This window comes from Carassius auratus, chromosome 25, assembly GCF_003368295.1.
Source record: "Carassius auratus strain Wakin chromosome 25, ASM336829v1, whole genome shotgun sequence".
In the NCBI taxonomy this organism is placed as follows: Eukaryota; Metazoa; Chordata; class Actinopteri; order Cypriniformes; family Cyprinidae; genus Carassius; species Carassius auratus.
Window position 1 is genome coordinate 17,120,556 of NC_039267.1, and position 18,610 is coordinate 17,139,165.

General features: G+C 38.0%; 1 protein-coding gene across 3 annotated transcripts in view; it reads left to right on the forward strand.

Moving 5' to 3' along the window:
* LOC113043558 (protein BANP) overlaps positions 1-17,749 on the forward strand; it is a 48,445-nt gene extending 30,696 nt beyond the window's left edge. For all 3 annotated transcript variants that reach the window (XM_026203009.1, XM_026203011.1, XM_026203010.1), the window contains exons 12-13: positions 12,076-12,216; positions 17,608-17,749. In XM_026203009.1, coding sequence (XP_026058794.1) covers positions 12,076-12,216; positions 17,608-17,718 — 252 coding nt within the window. In that variant the 3' untranslated portion in view covers positions 17,719-17,749. The remainder of the gene's footprint in view (positions 1-12,075; positions 12,217-17,607) is intronic.
* The last annotated feature ends 861 nt before the right edge of the window (positions 17,750-18,610 follow it).

An 18,610-nucleotide genomic window follows, 5' to 3' on the forward strand; every position in this document is an offset into this window, starting at 1 on the left:
CAGCTGGAAGCCTGTCCTCCACTCAGCTGCAGGTCAGCAGAACCTCTGGCCAGCAGCACTGCAGCCCCCTTAAAGCTTTCAGTAGGGGGTATAAATGCTCTAAAAACACTTTATATAGAAGTGTTTACACAGTAATGGAAATTCTGTCGTCATTTACCCCGGTTCCAAACCCATTTGATTTTCTTTCTTCCAGAAAACACAGGATAAATTTTTAATAATGTCCTGGTCACCCTTTTCCATACAAATACAATGGATGTGAAACTAACTTTCACGTCTCAAAAAAGATGCAAGAAAAAGCTGAGATAAATCATTAAATTGATCCATACGACTCATGCATCGTTTTCTCAAATCACATGATGGCTTGAATGAATCCTTCAGACTGGATTTTGTGAACTGGATCAACTGATTCAATAAAAAGTTCAGATACTCATAAAATTCGGAGGACTTGGGATATAGTGCAGGAGTCATATAAACCACTTTTATGATGCTTTGTGTTGTTTTTAATGCTTGAGATGCTGTTTTATTATAATTGCATGAAAAAGAGTGACCGTCTTGTCTCAGTTTATTTTGCACAGAATAATTAATTTTGAGATTGAGATAAAATTATATTTATAATTATTACTCTAGCAATTATAAAATATTCTGCATAATCAAGATGGTTTTATGGTCTACCATGGCTTTCATCTGAATTCAGGTCACAGAAAATTTAGATTCAGGTTAAAGAGTTTACAGTGAAGCACAGAGGACATTGTCTGTTATGCATATGGACCACTTTTTGCCAAGATAATTAATATTTATTGGCATTATTATAAAATGTCTTGGACTTGAAATAGTTCATACTAAAAGTAAAATTATGTCATTGTTCATTCACCCTGGTGTCAGTCCAAACGCGTACGGCTTACTTTCTATCAAGTAATTATCAAAAAAGACCAAAAAAACAAAACATGAACGTAGTCCATATAATCTGTGCACTATTTTTCAAGTCTTCTGAAGCCATTAAATGATTGAAATTTAGACATTAGTCACTGAAAATCTTAACTGTAAAATTTAGTCAAGGTTGGATGTCAGTCAAATGTCTCTGTGACCAAACATCTTTACAGAATAATTTGATTTTAGAGATGCGGCAACATAGGAACAATTTAGACATTATTTTATGTTTATTTATGTTTTAGGTGGTTTTCGTTCTCATTGGGGCTTGAAAGATGCAGCCTGTACAAACCTTGTTTTTCAAATAGTGTAAAGTTCCTTCTTTGTCTGGTTAAGCAGGCTATCTGAATTGCATTTGAGTTTTTACGTCCCCATCTGCCCACCATGTTCTCTCTGCTGTCAAGGGGAAGAGCCCATGATTTACAGGCTGTCTGTCTATATCAGCGTGCCATATCATTTAGCCTTTTTTCACTGTCTAAACAAACTCGCTCACAGCTGGCACATGAAAGCCTACCAAGAGAGAAAGCGAAGTTGTGTTAACAGTGCATTAAATCAGTCAGTGACCTCTTATTTGATGCCCCCTCTCTTGCCCTCTGATCTGACTCCCACATCTACAGAGGTCCAGAGTGAAAGATAAGGGAAGAACGTGGAAAGCAGAAGTCTGAGGAGATTTTGTCTTGGTTGGTACAGTTGGTTAGTTCCACATTGTGCTAGCAAATTCTTCAGACCAGACATTGCTGTTGTTTATTACGGAAACCTCTCAGGTCTTGTGTTTTCTATGAACAAGAGTTCTTTATTTACTTCTCCTTTCACAAGGGGATGGTGTACAGCTGTGCATCCAGTTGGGGATCTGAACGGTGTTGCAGTAACTTCCTTGACCTATTTGACATAGGAAGGGGTAGGAAGAATGGAAGTAGGAAGGGGGAGTTTTGGCTCCTTTTGGCAAGTCCAGGTGCATTAGTTGATGTTTGGCAAGTACAATTGGTATGTGAACAGCTCTGCAGAAGTGCGGTTGTATCTCAACCAATGTTGTTTGCAGCCAAGTACTACCTATTTTGACAAGAAAGGTAAAGTGAGCAACCTAAATGGTTATGTTTAGGGCTTTTGAGAATGAAAACATAGGAATAAAGGAATGAATTTCGCTACCAGTGTAGTCTGATTCAAGAACAAATTACTCTTAAGCTGGTCATTGTAGTGAATCAATCAAAAAGACTGAAGAGGTGTTTAAACAACAAAAGGCGTTCATTTACTGAAAACACAATACTGCTGTAATTTCTGTGTAAACTGTGCAGGTTTGTGAAAAACGATGATGTCATGCGCTTGAGTATTACATATTCACATAGTGTTTCATTACCAAATTGACTACTGGCCTGGCATGCATAATATGATCATGGATCCGTGTGAAAGGGGACCGTTTTGCAACATAATGCAAAAAACATGAAGGAAAAACATTTCCAATTTTTAGCATATTGTTTTGTAAACGCACCATTTGAGTCAGTCTGACGAATCCTTCACTGAATGAACTCACTAAAGCTGTTCATTGAGTTCTTTGAGAGTTGTAATATGCATGGCAATGATAATGTGTTTGATCTTGGCGGAAGAGATCTGGTTCTGCTGTGGCAGAGAAAGTACCGAGACTTGCGTCTGCCAATACGTCCACTTTGAACATGCAAGAAATACTGCTGCTACTTTGTATAACATTTATGAAATAACCCCCATATATTACATGCATGAAATCACCCCATAACAGATATATACAGGTGGAGCTGGGGAAGGTGGAGGGTTTCTGAAACACTCAGCTGAGTGCACTAGCCAAGTATTTGAATGTTAAGCGGCATCTCATTAGCTGCTGATATAAAAAGAAACCAGTCAGCTGCACCATGTAAATGATGATGATAATGTTATATCAGATTGAGGTCCAACCTATCGACCTGCACCATCTAGAGTTTCATTACAGATCTTTGTATTTACTGAATCAATGTATACTCTATGTATACTCTTATAAAGAGGAAGTGGTCACAAGTTATAATTTTAACAGTTTTAGACATGAAATTCACATAAATAGCACTTGAACTGTCTAGTTTAGGCCCTGAATTTTTAAATGGACATTGCAATTGAATCTGAATCTAATCTAATCTGGAAATGTGTATTGATACTCAACCGTATCAGCTTGGTACATTGAGTGCCATTTTATTTCCCAGCAAACTGATTAAAATTGACCATAAACAGTATCAAATAAAAATCATGCCAATAGACCATTGACTGAGTCTGCAGTTGGCATGCTGGGTCGCTCAAACAAACAGCACAGTGTTTTGAAAGTAACCTGCTACATTTACATAGTAAGATTTTTGGCACTATCTACACATCTAAACTGCACAAGAAAAATACCCAATAAAGGCTTATTCTTAGCCTGATTATTCAAACAAATGTAAGAAGAGTTAGGAAAGACTACTGTGATCTGTTTCTAATCTGCTTTTTTTAGATTTGTTGTTTTATTGAATTTGGACAAGACAAAAATGAACTCAGGGGTTTAAATATCATTCACAATGCGCATCTGTGTGTTCAATTGATTGTAACTTTTTCCCTCTGTAAATGTGTGTATATTTATATTGGTATGTATGCAATTATGCCCATTTGCAATCCAGAACTTCAAGTTTCCTCTGTCTCAGTATTGAAACCAGATGTGCGCAGAGCTCGCATCCATTAAGTACCTGCTTTAGGATCTAAATTCTCCAGGATTTAACTTCCAGCCCAGTTGTTGTCACAACCTTGAGGCTTTAGTTCCAATTTGAGCTTCTAAATGAATTTACCCTTTTTACCTCCATTGGAACAAGGATTTTCCTCTGGTTTTAAAACAAAATATTCTAAATAAAATGGTCCAAGGCTTTTGTGATCCCAGTGTTCATTGTGTCCTAATAGAGGGGATTGTATTTCACAGAATGGTTGATGCTCTTGCCTGTCTTGGGTCGTGATATTGGAGTTCTGGAAGCTAATGTGGAAATGGCAGGGATTCAGAGGTCTCACAAGTAAATCCCTTGGTAGTCTAACCTGCTGCAAGTGTTGTCATCGGTGGACACTTGAGTGCACCAATCACATTGCTTGACTGTCCTCATTTACGCAACGAATCGTCTTTGTGAGAATTTCACCTCTTGTTTTACTGCCATTTGGATGCAGTGAAAACATCTGATGAACAAGATGCAATAAAATCATCAAGTCATCAAAATTTATGCTGCTCTTAGATGCTTTCCATTGGAAACATTGAAAACGTGGAGGAAAAACACAAGGTTTGGAGGCGGGACTGGACTCTGCGTCTCCTCACAGAGGTTGTTTCAAGGTCATGCAGATATTTTACAAGTTTACAACACATGGAGTGATACGCCATAGCCTGTCAAATCAGCAGTATAATTAGAAACATAATGAAGACAACATGAAGAAAAGACTTGACATTTTGACACTAACACTGAGGCTTTTTTCTTTGTTCCCAAGAACAAGCGTTGCAGCTCGGGTTATCTGCGTGTTGAAAAAATTGTTGTAAAATGGAGTTATTTATGTCATTCTGTCTGCTCTTTGAATCAAGAATATTATAGATGCGTGTCTGTTGTATGAATTGTTCATGGTCTGTTTAATCCTTTTCCTTGGATATGCTGTAAAAGATGGGTTTGGCTACAAGAGGAGTATCTCAATCTTTCACAGGGGTCATATTTAAGGTTGTTGTTAACGATTTGAGTATTAGGATGTCAAGCTAATTTATCTAGAAGATATTTTGTTCTCGTTTCTCTTCAATCCAGCTCGAAGTCAAACCATAAGGCTGAGAAACTGCAAAGCTTCACTTTCACAGAATATTGTGTAATTGCCGTTTCATTTAGTTGTTCTCCAATTCGGTGTTATGTGTTATGATGAGTCTCAGTTTGAACCACCAGTTTAAACCATTAGTAAAAGGAGAGACTGTAAAACTGTACATTCTTTCCTTGCCTTTCTAGACACCTTCATTTGAACATCCTTCTTAGCTTGTCTCCTGTTTTCAAGCTTCCTGTGATCTTCCAAGCGTTCTTTCTTTCTATCTTCATGTTGTCCATTCCAAATATCCTTACCTTCCTTTTAAGCTTCCTTCCAAACTTGTTTAGAGCTTCCTCAACTTCCTACTGAGCTTCCCTCCAGGCTTCTTTTCTGTGTCATGTTTCCTCAAAAATAATCTTTCCTTCTAAACCTTTTTACATTCCTTCAGAGATCCTTCCGAACTTCGTTCCTACCCTCCAGTCTTCCTTCATGCCATTGATCTTCTTTGCTGCCTCCTAAAGGTTCCTTCTTTTATTTCAAACCTCCATTATAAGCTTCCTTACCTTCCTACTGAGCTTCCTTCCTTCCATCCAAGCTTCATTTCCAATTCCTAAACTTCCTTTCATGCTACTTTCCTATATTTTCTATTTTCCCTTTAAGCATTTTTTCTTCAATTCTCACATATAAGTTAGTCAGATCGTGGTCCAGAATCAAAGGCCAATGTCAAATGTTACAAATTAAAAATGTAACCAACATTTGTGATGACTAAGCTAAACCCTGCATTGCTTCAACAAGAGCATAACACGTGTGGAGGTCTAGATTGGCCACAATGAATGGCCATGTGATTTTCAAACAAAGCACATGGAATAGCATCATGAGCATTTCATGATGACTGAGCTAAACCTCGTATTGCTTCAACATTAGTGATGTCATGCAATGCCTAATTATTTGGAACTGGATATCCACTAGAAATTATATCTGCTTCCAGGCTCAAGGCAATGTTAAATTGGTGTGGATACAGTACTGTTGATGATGGCAGCCCTCCAAATTTGACTTTTAAAGAATGGAATAAAAAGATAGTCTGGGGTTTATGAAGATATTAGTGGTGGCACCACCCATACAAGTCTAATACTGTATCTTATGAGACTAGCTTGTTTGTGTGGAGACTTTTGTAATGTTTCAAGCATATACACATCAAACGTTGTTCTCAAATGTCCGCAGATGTCCTCATTAGATAGTGTTCAATGTTGGGGGGAAACAAACAGATTTTGGATACAAATTTAGACCTGTCTTTACCGAACAACCATTTTTTATTCTGAAGTTCCTCTGTTTGTGGGAGGTTTTGCAGCAGAAGTGATGTAGGACTCTCTGGAGATTTTAGGAGTTCACTCAGTTTGCCCAATGTCCTGTTGGCCCTCTTTATTTCTTTCTTTCTGTCTCTTTCTCTCTCTTTCTCTCAGAACAGTTAGGCCATCACATCTGTCCTGGCTTAGGTCTGGCCCGCTCCAGATGCACAAGTTGTTGGACTTGTGTAGAATTGGGCGGAAGCGTTTACCTTGCCAGAGAGACTTTTTTGACATACTGACAGTTCTTGAGGGTATGAGGGAACTGTAAATGTTGCTGGGAGACTGACCTCTTTCACAACAGTTAGTGAACTGTAAAAAAAAAAAAATTCTGATTCTTCTTCCAAAATTGTTTGGGACCTGCCAAACGAATCGTGAAGAAGCATGCCGATTTCATCAAGCTTATTAGTAGATCTTAACCAGTTTTCATAAAGTTTTCAGGGGAATTCATGATTTCGAATGACTTTGTTTATAGCTAGTCAAGAATCGTATGCACTGAGGATGACACTAGAACGGCAATAATGAAAAATTGAGTTTGGGAGGAGCGGCGTGTTTGCACAGTTGGTTGTTATGTTTCAGCAAGGTCCCAAACTAAATGTTTTTTGCATTAAGCTGCTGTTGTTTTGTTCCTCGTTGTCTTTGCTCCAGTTCCTCAATGTGTTTGCTGTCCTACTCTGCTGCTGAAAGCATTACTACATAAGAGAAAGATTTATTCGGGGTCCTTTTCTTCTTGTTTGCTTTTAGTCTCATCAAGCCAAGCTGACAGCGGATCCCGACTTGCTCTGCCAATTTTTAAACCCTTTGTTTGGCAGCTCGCCTCTGTAGAGATAACAGATTTGAAGTTTGGCTGTTTTCAAAGGAAATGCGGCTGGGCACATGGGTTGGTTAGCTCATGGAGACCCTTGAGAAAAGGGCACAATCCATTTCAGTTTCAAATGCCTTTCAATGTGAATTCAATCCAGCCATGAGCGAGAAGGCAGACAACTGGCTTGGTTATTTACTCTGAGAGTTTGATTTACTCGCTAATGACAAACAGAGCACAGATAACTAATGTCTCAAATGAGGCCTTTCATTTCTGTCAAAGTCAGCAGACCTCATGCGAACACACCGGTTAAACTCCGAATGCACGTTGTGACATCATGACTGCTGTAGCTCTGGATTTCACCTTTTTCTGGCCAAGCTTGGTTACACATAAGCCTTGTAACAACTCAGCAAGACCTGTAGCAACTTTTGGATGACTTCAAGAGCGTCTCCGATGTGATGCGTGTTTTGAATTAGCTCCACTTTATTTGATTGTTTTGGAACCACGTTCCCATGCTCAGTGGAGTGGAGATTTGTCTTGAGAACAGTTGCGAGGCCCGGAAGTCAAGCGATGAGAACGGGTTTACATTGCTATGCGATACCAGACGTTCTCCCAGCATCATAAAACTCTCATTGTGTTAAGTTGCACAGCTGAGCATACAAACAAACCTCACTTGCAGTTTTAAAATTCCTGTTGTTGTAGCCGTGTTTGCTTTGACAAGTATTATTCAACGGGTAAATCCCCAAAACGCATTTTTTAATGCGGAAAAAGTGCATTTCCTTGTTTTATGAGCCCTGACGGATGGTTTCATAATGTCATATGGATGCTTAGTGACCGGCACGCTTTATTTGATTGTTTTCATGATTGTCTGCATGAGAAAGTATCTGAGTTTTAAGTTGGTGCCTCCTGTGTATGTCTTTGCAGTTTTCTGGTGCACATAAATGATGTTATGAGAAACGGAAATGTAAAAAGACGTCCCTCAGCTGTGAATTGCTCTTGTTCCCAATAACTTCAGATGTTTGTGTGTGCACATCTCTGTTCTTGTGCATGTGTTTGTATTTAAGACCTGCTGGGCCATCCTTCGATGTTCCCATGCTATTCTTTGTTTACCAGAGTAAATGGGTCAGTGACACATGAGTGTCCATGATAAAGAAAATGGTTTAATGTGATTTTCAAAAAAAAAAAAACTTTCATACAATATTTGACCGAAATATTAATGCAGTGACTGTGGTGTAGCCATCAAGGAAAAATAATAAAATATTTTCTTTACACCTGCCACATGAGTGAGTGGACACAATCATTATTTTCCAAAATGTGTTCAAATTCACTTTATTCAACGAAGTCAGTACGCAGCCGGTGTACGCTCTTCTGTATCAGCGGCACCACAAGGATATGTTTTTTACGTGTATTTATTCTTTGGTTTGAAAAACAACAGTGCAGAGTCGCAGCGCGGCTGAAACAGAAAATCGTAGACTGCCTGCGTACTGCTCAGATTTGCCAAATTAGTTTATTATTTTTGTTTTCTTCGTGTACAAAGTATTCTCGTCATTTAATAATGTTACAGTTGAGTCACTAAAGGCATATGGACTATTCTGATGATGCTTTTCATACTTTTCTGGACCTTGACACTGTTATTTACTCGGCAGTCAATGTGACAGTCACAAGCCTCCCGGTTTTCATCCAAAATATCTTAAATTGTGTTCTGAAGACGAACAAGGCTTTTACGGGTTTGGAACGGCATGGGGGAAAGTGATTAATGACAACATTTTTAATTTTGCGGTGGAGTAACCCTTTAATGAGGCTTTTTTCATCATTATAATAGCAGGACCCCCATTTCAAAATGTACAAAAATGCCCGTCATAGAAGAGCTGTATTCAAGTCACTGTATGTATAAAATGCATTTTTCAGTAATGTGTCATCCCATTTAAACCAACCCAGAATCATACACTCTAATTATTACCCCATGATTTGACTGGCAGCATCATCTTCTGCTCGAAAAAACGAGTCGTTGTGGCAAAATTGGCATCTTTTCTTCATGCCGTTGGAGACATGGTGGGCATCTAAGCATGCCACTGACTCACGACTTCAAAGTCATCGTCTGTGCTAGAATCCGGGGTGGAGGCAGAGGCGAACTAGATCTGAAATTGGGGTTATTGTGGGATTTTTGTGCAGCGCAGCAGATTTTCTTTCTCCTAATTGGGAGTGCATGGCAGTTCTGTTCCCACTCGGGAGACTCAGATTTGATTGTTTATGCCCACACTGGTGCTCCGAGGCGCTGATGTCGTCAAAAAACGAACCAGAGAGGTGTCACCACATGGAGTCTCAGCAGAGTTGTAACGATTAACGATTAGTGTTTAGTCTGAAGTTGACGTTTCATTTAAATTCTATCCCACATGGCCGTTTTTGAATGAATGCCGTGCATGTGGAAACGGTCTGCTCCTGCAATCGTGAAATTACTGACTCACAGTTCAGGTTGAAGACTAGCGCCAGTAATTGAATGGAAGCCGGAGGATCCAAAACCACTGCGACCACATCAGAGTGCCTTTAGTGGTCAGATGATGTGTAATCAATGATGTGTTTGGGCATTCGAACACGACGTGCGAGAGTTTGCGATCATACATTAACATGCAAGTGTTTTTGCTTTTATATGCCTGTTTTGCGATGAGTTGGCAGGGGATGTAGATGTGTTTGTGAGAGCTCAGCTGGAAACTAGGCCTTCCATCGGGCTGTTATGATGAGCACTTGGATGTGTCACACATGCATAATCAGTTTCACGTGCTTAAGGAAATGCAGTAAATCCCTGGCTTGATTTAAATTAGGTTTGCAACACCACTTAAATGCAAGATCGAAATTTCAGACCTGGCAATCAAGCAAGAGCATTCTAGCTGTCAGTTTTGTATTATATCACATAGTTTTGCACCTTTAAATCCTGAAACAGTTTCTTAATGGCTCACAGGAAACAAAATGCATTCTGACAATCCTGATTGGCCTGTTACTATGAGAATGGAAAACATTTCTTCCCTTTGGGCTATGTCCGAATCGATGAACTATCATAGTGTGTTTGACATTGACTTCTTGATTAAAACATTTGTTTTTTCTCTTGGCTTTTCAAATCGAATGGCATCAGCTCCAGTTGCTTTATGGGATAGAAAAGTGTCCCAAAGTTGCATACTACAGAATCCAGCAGATGTTCACGTACTGTATTGTCAATAATTAGTACTGGGCTTCCTACTCATTTGACAGTGGATGCATTCTGTATGCAATGTTGGACTTTTGAATTTTCTGACAATGTGAAAAGAGGAGCTAAAAAACAGGTGCCACATAAGTGAGGTTTATGACAGGCAGTTGCATAAGCTATAAAATGAGTGGAAACATTAGTAGATTAAAATGTAAACCGTGAGAAATATAATTTTGTTTAAACAATGGGATGATGGATATACTGATGAAAGTTAGAAAGGAACAATCAGTATGGATTGAAGGAAGGAAGAAAGCGGTAATAGTTTTAGAAAGGAAAGCACAATGATTCATTTACACAAGGTATTGGAACATACTTAGATAATCATGGATGTGAATTATTTCCATATTAAAATCAAATTATCATCAGTATCTCACCTTCCACTCATAAATAACATTTTGAGAAAAATGTGATCCTAGAAACATTGTTTGAGAATAACTACCATTCAGTGGGAAAACACAAAAAGATGATTGCATTTGTTTAATACGATCAAAAAGCTCTGCCAAATATTTCAATGTATATTGTAGATATTACTATAACTAAATATATATATATATATATATATATATATATAGATAGATAGATAGATAGATATAGATATATATATATATATATATATATATATATATATATATATATATATATACACATATATATACATACATATATATCTATGTATATATATGTGTGTATATATATATATATGTGTGTGTGTGTGTGTGTATGTGTGTGTGTGTGTATAAAGATGATTGTAATTTCCAGACCTAGAAAAATATTTTAAATAAATAAAGAAAATAGCTTAGCGACACGGATAATAATTTGAAGCTCTTCTGGTTGTTTTGAATCTTAATGTGAAAGAATATTTGTGCTGGTAGTTTAGAGAACAGCTTGCGCTGCATTTTACTGCCTGACTCCAATTTGACAGTCACACCCCTCACATGTAAGACAGCATTAGTCACCGAAAATAGTCACATCGTCACTTAGGAATGATTCGTACTTAGGAAATGTTGCCATTAGTGTTGTCAAAAGACCTGGTACTTCAGTACCAAGTCGGTACAAAAAAAAAAAAAAATGTCACAGTACCAGGTTTCTTTAAGTACCGGTGGTACCGAGGACCCGGTCAACCCAGTTCTCGATGCATACAGCGCTATGATTTCCACAAAGCTGAAAACACGGATGGAATTAAGCCCCAAAAGTTGGTTGAAATATGAATCCTGCATGTTGTGCGCGTCTCTGTGTGAATGAATGAATGAATGAATGGCAGAGGCGTGCGGGTTTGTTTATTACATAGACTGAAGCGCGTGACGCTTGCAGTTATGAGGACATAAATACATAAACAACATCACCAGAACTCTTATGCACTTCACAAGCATTTTACCGTTTCATTGGAGTAAAACCAGTGTCAAAATAACAATTCATTTTTACATAAAGGCATTGTGCTAGAAATAATACTATTGTTTAGTAGAATGTATGTGATACTGCTAATACTGTTGAAGAAAATTAATAAAACTTTTTTTTTAAGAAATCGCACAATATTTCTTCCATCTTTTAATTTTAATAGCAAATCCCCCTTATTTATCAAAAAAATAAAATGTTTAAATTTCATTCATTAAAAGACAAATTAAATTTGGGTGAAACTTGTTTACGGGTTTTCATAATTATATTACTTGTAGAAAAATTTTAAACATAATTGTAAATAAGTATAAAGAATGGCATTGGTTTTATTTTAGTGATTAAAAACTGTTTTTTCTTTTTTTAATTAGAATATTTTTGTGTTTCGCGTTGGTACCGAAATTGGAACAGAGATCCGTGGATTTTCACTTGTATCGGTACCGAATACTGAAATTTTTGTACCAAGACACTAGTTGCCATTGTGTTGTCTCTAGAGTTCTTTCCCATAGATAAATAAGCATTGGGCATAGTTTGACCTAGTTGATTCCTGAAATGTTAACATAGTGCTAATGTTTATCATTTTCCCATCTATTTCTTAGGTTCTAAGAGGACCGCAGCTCATCGCAGTGGCGTCGACCGATGGGACTGGTGGGGTTGACGCGTCTCCTCTCCAGGGTAACGATATTCAGGTGCAATACGTCCAGCTGGGAACAGTGACCGACCACACCGGCGCAGTACAAGTGAGAAAAGCCAAAAACACAGTCACACACAAACAAACACAACTGACTTTAATAGTTTTTTCAATGTTGTCAACGTTATCTGTGGCGTACAGCTGTTTTATTTCATGAAGGAGTGCTTTCTGTCTCAAAATTACTATCGATGTTGCACAAGTGTGCGATGAATGCACCAATTTGTGGTGGTCGGCAACTCTGCGCCAATGCCGCTGGGTGGTGTAGTGACCAATATCTATAATCAAACTCGCTCTCTCACCATGTGTTGTTTTTAGAAATCGTAGGCAGTGGTTTTAACCTACTCTCCGCTCTCACTTTCGGCTAATCAGCAACCCAGATCAGTTTGTTTTTCCTCTGAATAATAAATAGCCCTTAGTTGTCCTTTTCCTCCCTGTCTATTTTCCCATTTTTATCCCTCTTTTCCATCTCATGCGCTACATCAGTTCTCAACATGCTCAAGCACTCCTTGATGTGTTTTTACTCTAATCACTTCCCCATGATGCTGTTACCACGTTGCAGAGCCGCTATATGGCGTGCACGCATATTCAAACACATTTAGAGGTTCGACAGTCATTACAGGTCACCACATTTCCCCAGCTGCACTCACGTGTTTGATTCATGTGAGGCTTCAAGCTAGGGTTGAGGAGCGCAATTAGACTTGCATATTTGACATCTGCTTTTACGTTTCTGTCGTAGGAGAAGTACATTTTATTTTAATGCGAAACAAAGAACAATCAGTGTTAAACCTCGTGATGGGAAATTAGTGGGTCAAATTTTGGTTGGCAAAGATTTTGTGGCTAGAAAAAAAAAACTGTGACAATAAAATGATTTGAATTAAAGCAATAGTTCCCCCAAAAATGAAATTAAGCTGAAAATGTATTCAGGCTGTCCAAGATTACTTTGTTTCTCCATCAGAACAGATTTGGAGAAATGTAGCATTACATCATTGCTCACCAATGGATCCTCTGCAGTGAATGGGTGCCGTCAGATTGAGAGTCCAAACAGCTGATAAGTACATCACAACAATCCACACCACTCCAGTCCATCAATTAACGTCTTGTGAAGGGAAAAGCTGTGTGTTTGCAAGAAACAAATTCATCATCAAGGCATTTTTAGCTTATAACTGTTGCTTCTGTCCATAATTCTTAACGCATCTCATCTGAATCAAGAGAGAAATATGCACAGATCAAGCACTGTGTACAAGCAAACAAACATGTCAGACACCCATTCACTGCAGAGGATCCATTGGTGAATAAGTGATGTACCTCTAAATTACTCCAAATCTGTTCAGATGAAGAAACAAACTCATCTCATTTTTATTTATGGGTGAACTATTCCTTTAGTGTTTACAGTTGGCATTGTAATGTGTATCATTAACACCGCAAGATATTGAAAACACGCTATTTATACATTTTTAGGACAGAAATAATCAATCATACATTTTATAAGTGTTTCAAAATGTTAGAAACAAGGTTGCCAAGGTCATGGAAAACCTGGAAATTAAAAAAAAAAGTGAGATTTGTATAATAAATAAAAATCACAGGCCTACCAATGGTATGAGTGGAGCACAGCTTTCGCTCTCAACCAAACTAACATTACTAGCCAATCAGAATGTTTTGCTCTTATAAACATGAGACATCTGCTGAATGACTAAATATAAATGTAGCTGGATAGAAAAATGAATCAATTAATCAATTTAATTCATCAATTTTTTATTGAAAAATCATGAAGTCATTAAACCAAAATAATAGGAACCCTGTGAAAAAGTTCAGTTTGGACGGTTTCTGTTTGACACGTTTTTTTGTTGTTGTTGTTGTTTTGCACATTATCATCACATAAAATTGAGTGAAATGCACTATAACGAATGAATATAATGACATATTGACACAATTAAAATATTTTCTCCGAAAATCTAAATACTGGAGCAAAAACAACTGTGTAAAATCAACGAGAACATCAAACATTTAAGTGCCCTTTGTTGTGAACATCCCTCTTACATTTTATTAAAATCTATTCTCAAACACTCCACAGACACTTGCACGCACCCCCAATATGGCTTTTGTGAGCGCGGGAATGTGAGCTATTTGGTAACAGGGAGGAAGACGAGGCCTTTACCACAGTTGCACTTTAAAGTGGTTAAGCTGGTACAGCTAAAACCTCTTTAGACCTTTGGGCGCTTATGGTTTAAATAGACTTAAAGGGCAATTCCTAATTAAAATCAGTACTTTTTTCAATTTGCTTTGTTAATATGCTTTGTTCACGATTCAGCATTGCATGCTGTTTCAAAAGAAAAAAGTAATCTTTCAGTAAAATTAGATAACTTGCTCCACCTTTGAAACGACTTTTCTTTATATATGACATCACCAAGACCTCTTATCTTTTAGCCCCTCCCCCTTCTCTATACTCTGCTGTAAACAAAGGCCATAAAAAAACAAACAGATGTTCCCCTTCCTCTCTTTGAAGTGCATTCTATCATTGGATGTGCTGTATTTCTGGCCCAGATTTGTTGTACAGCTTGTTATCGGCGTGACCTGCATTTTTCTTTTCCTCTTTCTCTCTTTCACCGATGCACGCACTTGCGTTTTGGCCAACTTTCAAATATGTGGTGTCTCATCTTGGTCTAGGCAAGCTGTAGCAAACCCCAGAAAGCAGTTTGTGGGAACGGCCTGATGATTGCCTTGCGCACCCAGACCCCATCAGAGGGTCTTCGATTTACCTCTAGCCTCACTTGTTGTTTTCCTTGGTGGTCTGGACTCCTTCCAAATTGGCTCTGCAATTACACTGTACACATCAAAGCTGTCGGAAAGTTGTTAATGGGCTTTGATGCTTGAATAGAGGGCAGCATCCGCAACATTTGACGCAATCAAGTGAGTAGATCTCTGCGAATCGATTGTAGATTACTGCCGCTTTGTGACAAACCACCTGTCAGTGTGACACAGGGATAAAATAAACAGCTGTCAGAGGAAATGAATATGGATTATGGCATGAACTCACTCAGTGGAGCTGTGCTGAAGCTAGAGAACTGAGAAACGACCTGCTGTTTTTGGCGAAATTATTTGGTGGGAAAATTGTTTACATGATAATCAATTCTATTTTTTTATTTAAATCTTAAGTGCATATTAAGTGGACATCGGGGATGAAGATAAAATACCATGATCACTAAAAAATAAATACAAATAAAAAACTTGATAATGGACCTCGAGTAAGAAATCATGTTAATTCAAAATGTAAATAATACAAATGTTACTTTATTGACCCTTTGCAACCTACTTTAGGAGCTAAGAAGCCAGGAAATGACATCCAGTGCTTGAACTATATTAAAGCTTAATAATTAGTCAACTTATTCACTTGAATCATTTCAACCTGAATGATTTCAGACAGTCTTGCATCGCTCATGCGGTGCTCAGATCTCCCGTTGGCATCAGCCTCCATCCTGAGGTCACGGCGCTTCTTCCTATTGTGAATTTCAGGATTATTTCAATTGCTCTCATCTGCTGCACGAAACATGTGGTAGTGTTTACAGCCATTTTTCACGAGCACACCCCTTCATTTTTTCATGTAATAGCTTCCATATCGCCCATTCGATCGCCACAGATAAAAATGGTGGAAAATGAAGGGGTGTTTCCGGCCAGGAAGCTCTGTTCTCTGTACCGTCCGACAGAAGTGTCAGCTCACTTACTCCGAGCTGTTTGAAAGCGATACTTTTGAGCGATTCGATCACTGGCTCTAATGAGTGCCCTCTTGTGGAGCTGCAGGAAACCGGCCCCTGAGGAGTTTACACTTAGCACCAAAGATGAAAAGCACAGGCCGCGAGTGTCTCGCATCAGGCGGGCTGTGTTTTAAGAGTCCTGACACTCGGGGGCCGTACCCTTGAGCACAGTTTGAGCTTTGCACCGTGCAGGTGTGCGGTCCGTTCCTCTGGCGTGTGTTGAGGAAGAAGTGACTCACTGCTCATACTCTGAAGTGACTCATCCTGCGTCGTCTCCCTCTGCCCTTCTTTTTTTTTTTTTTTTTATTGAGGGAGTGTTTTCATTTGGACGACTGAGATAAAGTGTAGCCTTCATCTGACCCTTTACTTTCCTCCTGGTTTTCCATCTCTTGTTGTTGTCTTGATCTTTGTTGTGGTTGTATCAATCTGTACACCTGTCAGCGTTGTATTTGTCTGCTTTCACTGCCTCCATCAATATGATAAAACGGGCGCCCCGTATTAAGCCCGGGCGAATGACGGGATATACTGTGCGGCGATAGATGTGTATCAGCCGACTGACAGTGATTCGATTATATATGGTATCTTAATCAAACAGACATTTCAGAACGTGCTGCAGACAGACATTTCCATTCGGTGTTGTTTCTGTAATGCCAAGAATTCATCTGGGTGTTTCCATCCAAGATACACTGTCACTGTGAACTTCATTGTTTATGTAGTGTTCAGCTGTTTGGTCAACTTGCTATAAATCTGGTCTTTTACACTGGCTGCAAATATCAACCGTATACTGGGAGGGAAAGTTGTCAAATAAAATAAAAACTCAACTAGAAATAAATAAAACTTAAGAGCATTACTGGACATCAGGGAAAATTTAAATAAATGTATTTCGATAAAAATAAACATGGATGTTTTAACACACACACACATATATATATGTATATTTATGTATGTGTGTGTGTATATATATATAAACATAGAAACCACATTTATTAATGTTTTTGAAAGAAGTTTGTTTTGTTTACCAAGGCTACATTTATTTGATTTAAAAAAAATACTGTCAAAAACATTACAAAAACTTTAGTCTTTTCTATTGTAATATATTTAAAAATGTCATTCATTCTTTTGGCTTGAAGCTGAATTTCCAGTATTTATTATTCTAGTATGATTTTTTTGCTAAAAAAAAACCTTTTTTTAAATATATATATATATATATATATATATATATATATATATACACACACACACACACACACACACACTTTTTTAAAATTCAAAATAAAATAAAAATTCTAAAACATACTGTGGTAGAATCGACTCAGCAAAGGAGAAAAACAAACACACAAACAATTAAATAATTGTGTTAAATTTGTATTAATTAGAATAAATTAATATGTTAGGGTAGGCATATTTAATGTCTTTTTTCTTTTTTATCTCACAATTAATAAAATACCAAATGCACTGCACGAAATAGATTGCAGTTAGCAGAAACCTTGTTTATTCTGCATGTGAACTTTTGTCCTTGCATAGTTTGTTCATGGTTTTTCAAGGATCAGGTTGACATGGTAAAATTAGCTCTGATATTTCATCCAGTGGTTTAAATTTGAGGTGGAACACATGAAAATGCAGTCATTTTTGCAGCTGCATTTGGTTTTCTAATGACACAAAAATGACACATTCACTGTTTTGGTTCTCAGGCTGAAGCTCTGACTCCAGCGCTACAGGCCGAGATGGACGTGAAGGAGGCCATTCAGCTCCAGCAAGCCGAGAACGGAGAGGTGGTCCAGATCCAGATGCCAGGCACTTGAGTCGCTCGTGCAAACTTCTCACGTGTGTGTAAACAAAGATATTTGGCTAAAGCGTCAAGGAGAGGGCGAACCCCAAGAGTGTGGCCACTCAAACTCAAATTATCTACCAAAACCACTGCCGTCAGTCAACAATTTTCAACTAATTCCAAGTAAAACAAATGCAATTTGTTGTAACATGTCAACTCATATGGAAACTCCTGGCCGTCCCACCAAAAACGGTCACGGCGTCCAGCCTGCTTAGTAATGTATAAGCAATGCAGGCTTCATCGCTGGCTCATCCAATCTCTGAAAAGAAACTGAAAAGAACAGAAGGTTTTTTCTTCTCCGGTATATTTGAAGTACTTTGTACACAAGGAACAAGCATGTTTAACTGAAGATTCGAGCAGACGGTTGAGTTACTGGGGTTAAACCGGTCACAAGTGTCATTTTTAGTACATGAGCATCACACTTTGTAGACTTTTGCATATATGATATTTAAAAAAAACAGCAGTGTAAAATATGCTATAGTCCATAGTCCGAGATTTTTCCGTTTTGCAATCCTTTGTGAATTTTGTGTGGGTGTGTGTTTGTATTTGTGAAGATCTGGGGGTTTATTTGAGGGCCCACATGTCTTCATTCATCAATTATAAATTTGTTTTCATAATGGTTATAGTCTAAATATTTTTTGTTTCATTTAATATTATTGTACAGAATAAAATAAACTACTGAAAGTTTTGTGGAGCAGGGCAGCTTACGAATACACAGGAAAATGGCGACAGTGAACTGTTAGTGTATGAAATATGTACTTTTTCATATATATATATACCTATTTTTGTGTATGAAGAATTTGTTCAAACTGAATAAATAACCTTTGTTTTGAAATACAGTGTCTCGAGTAACAAATGACAATCTG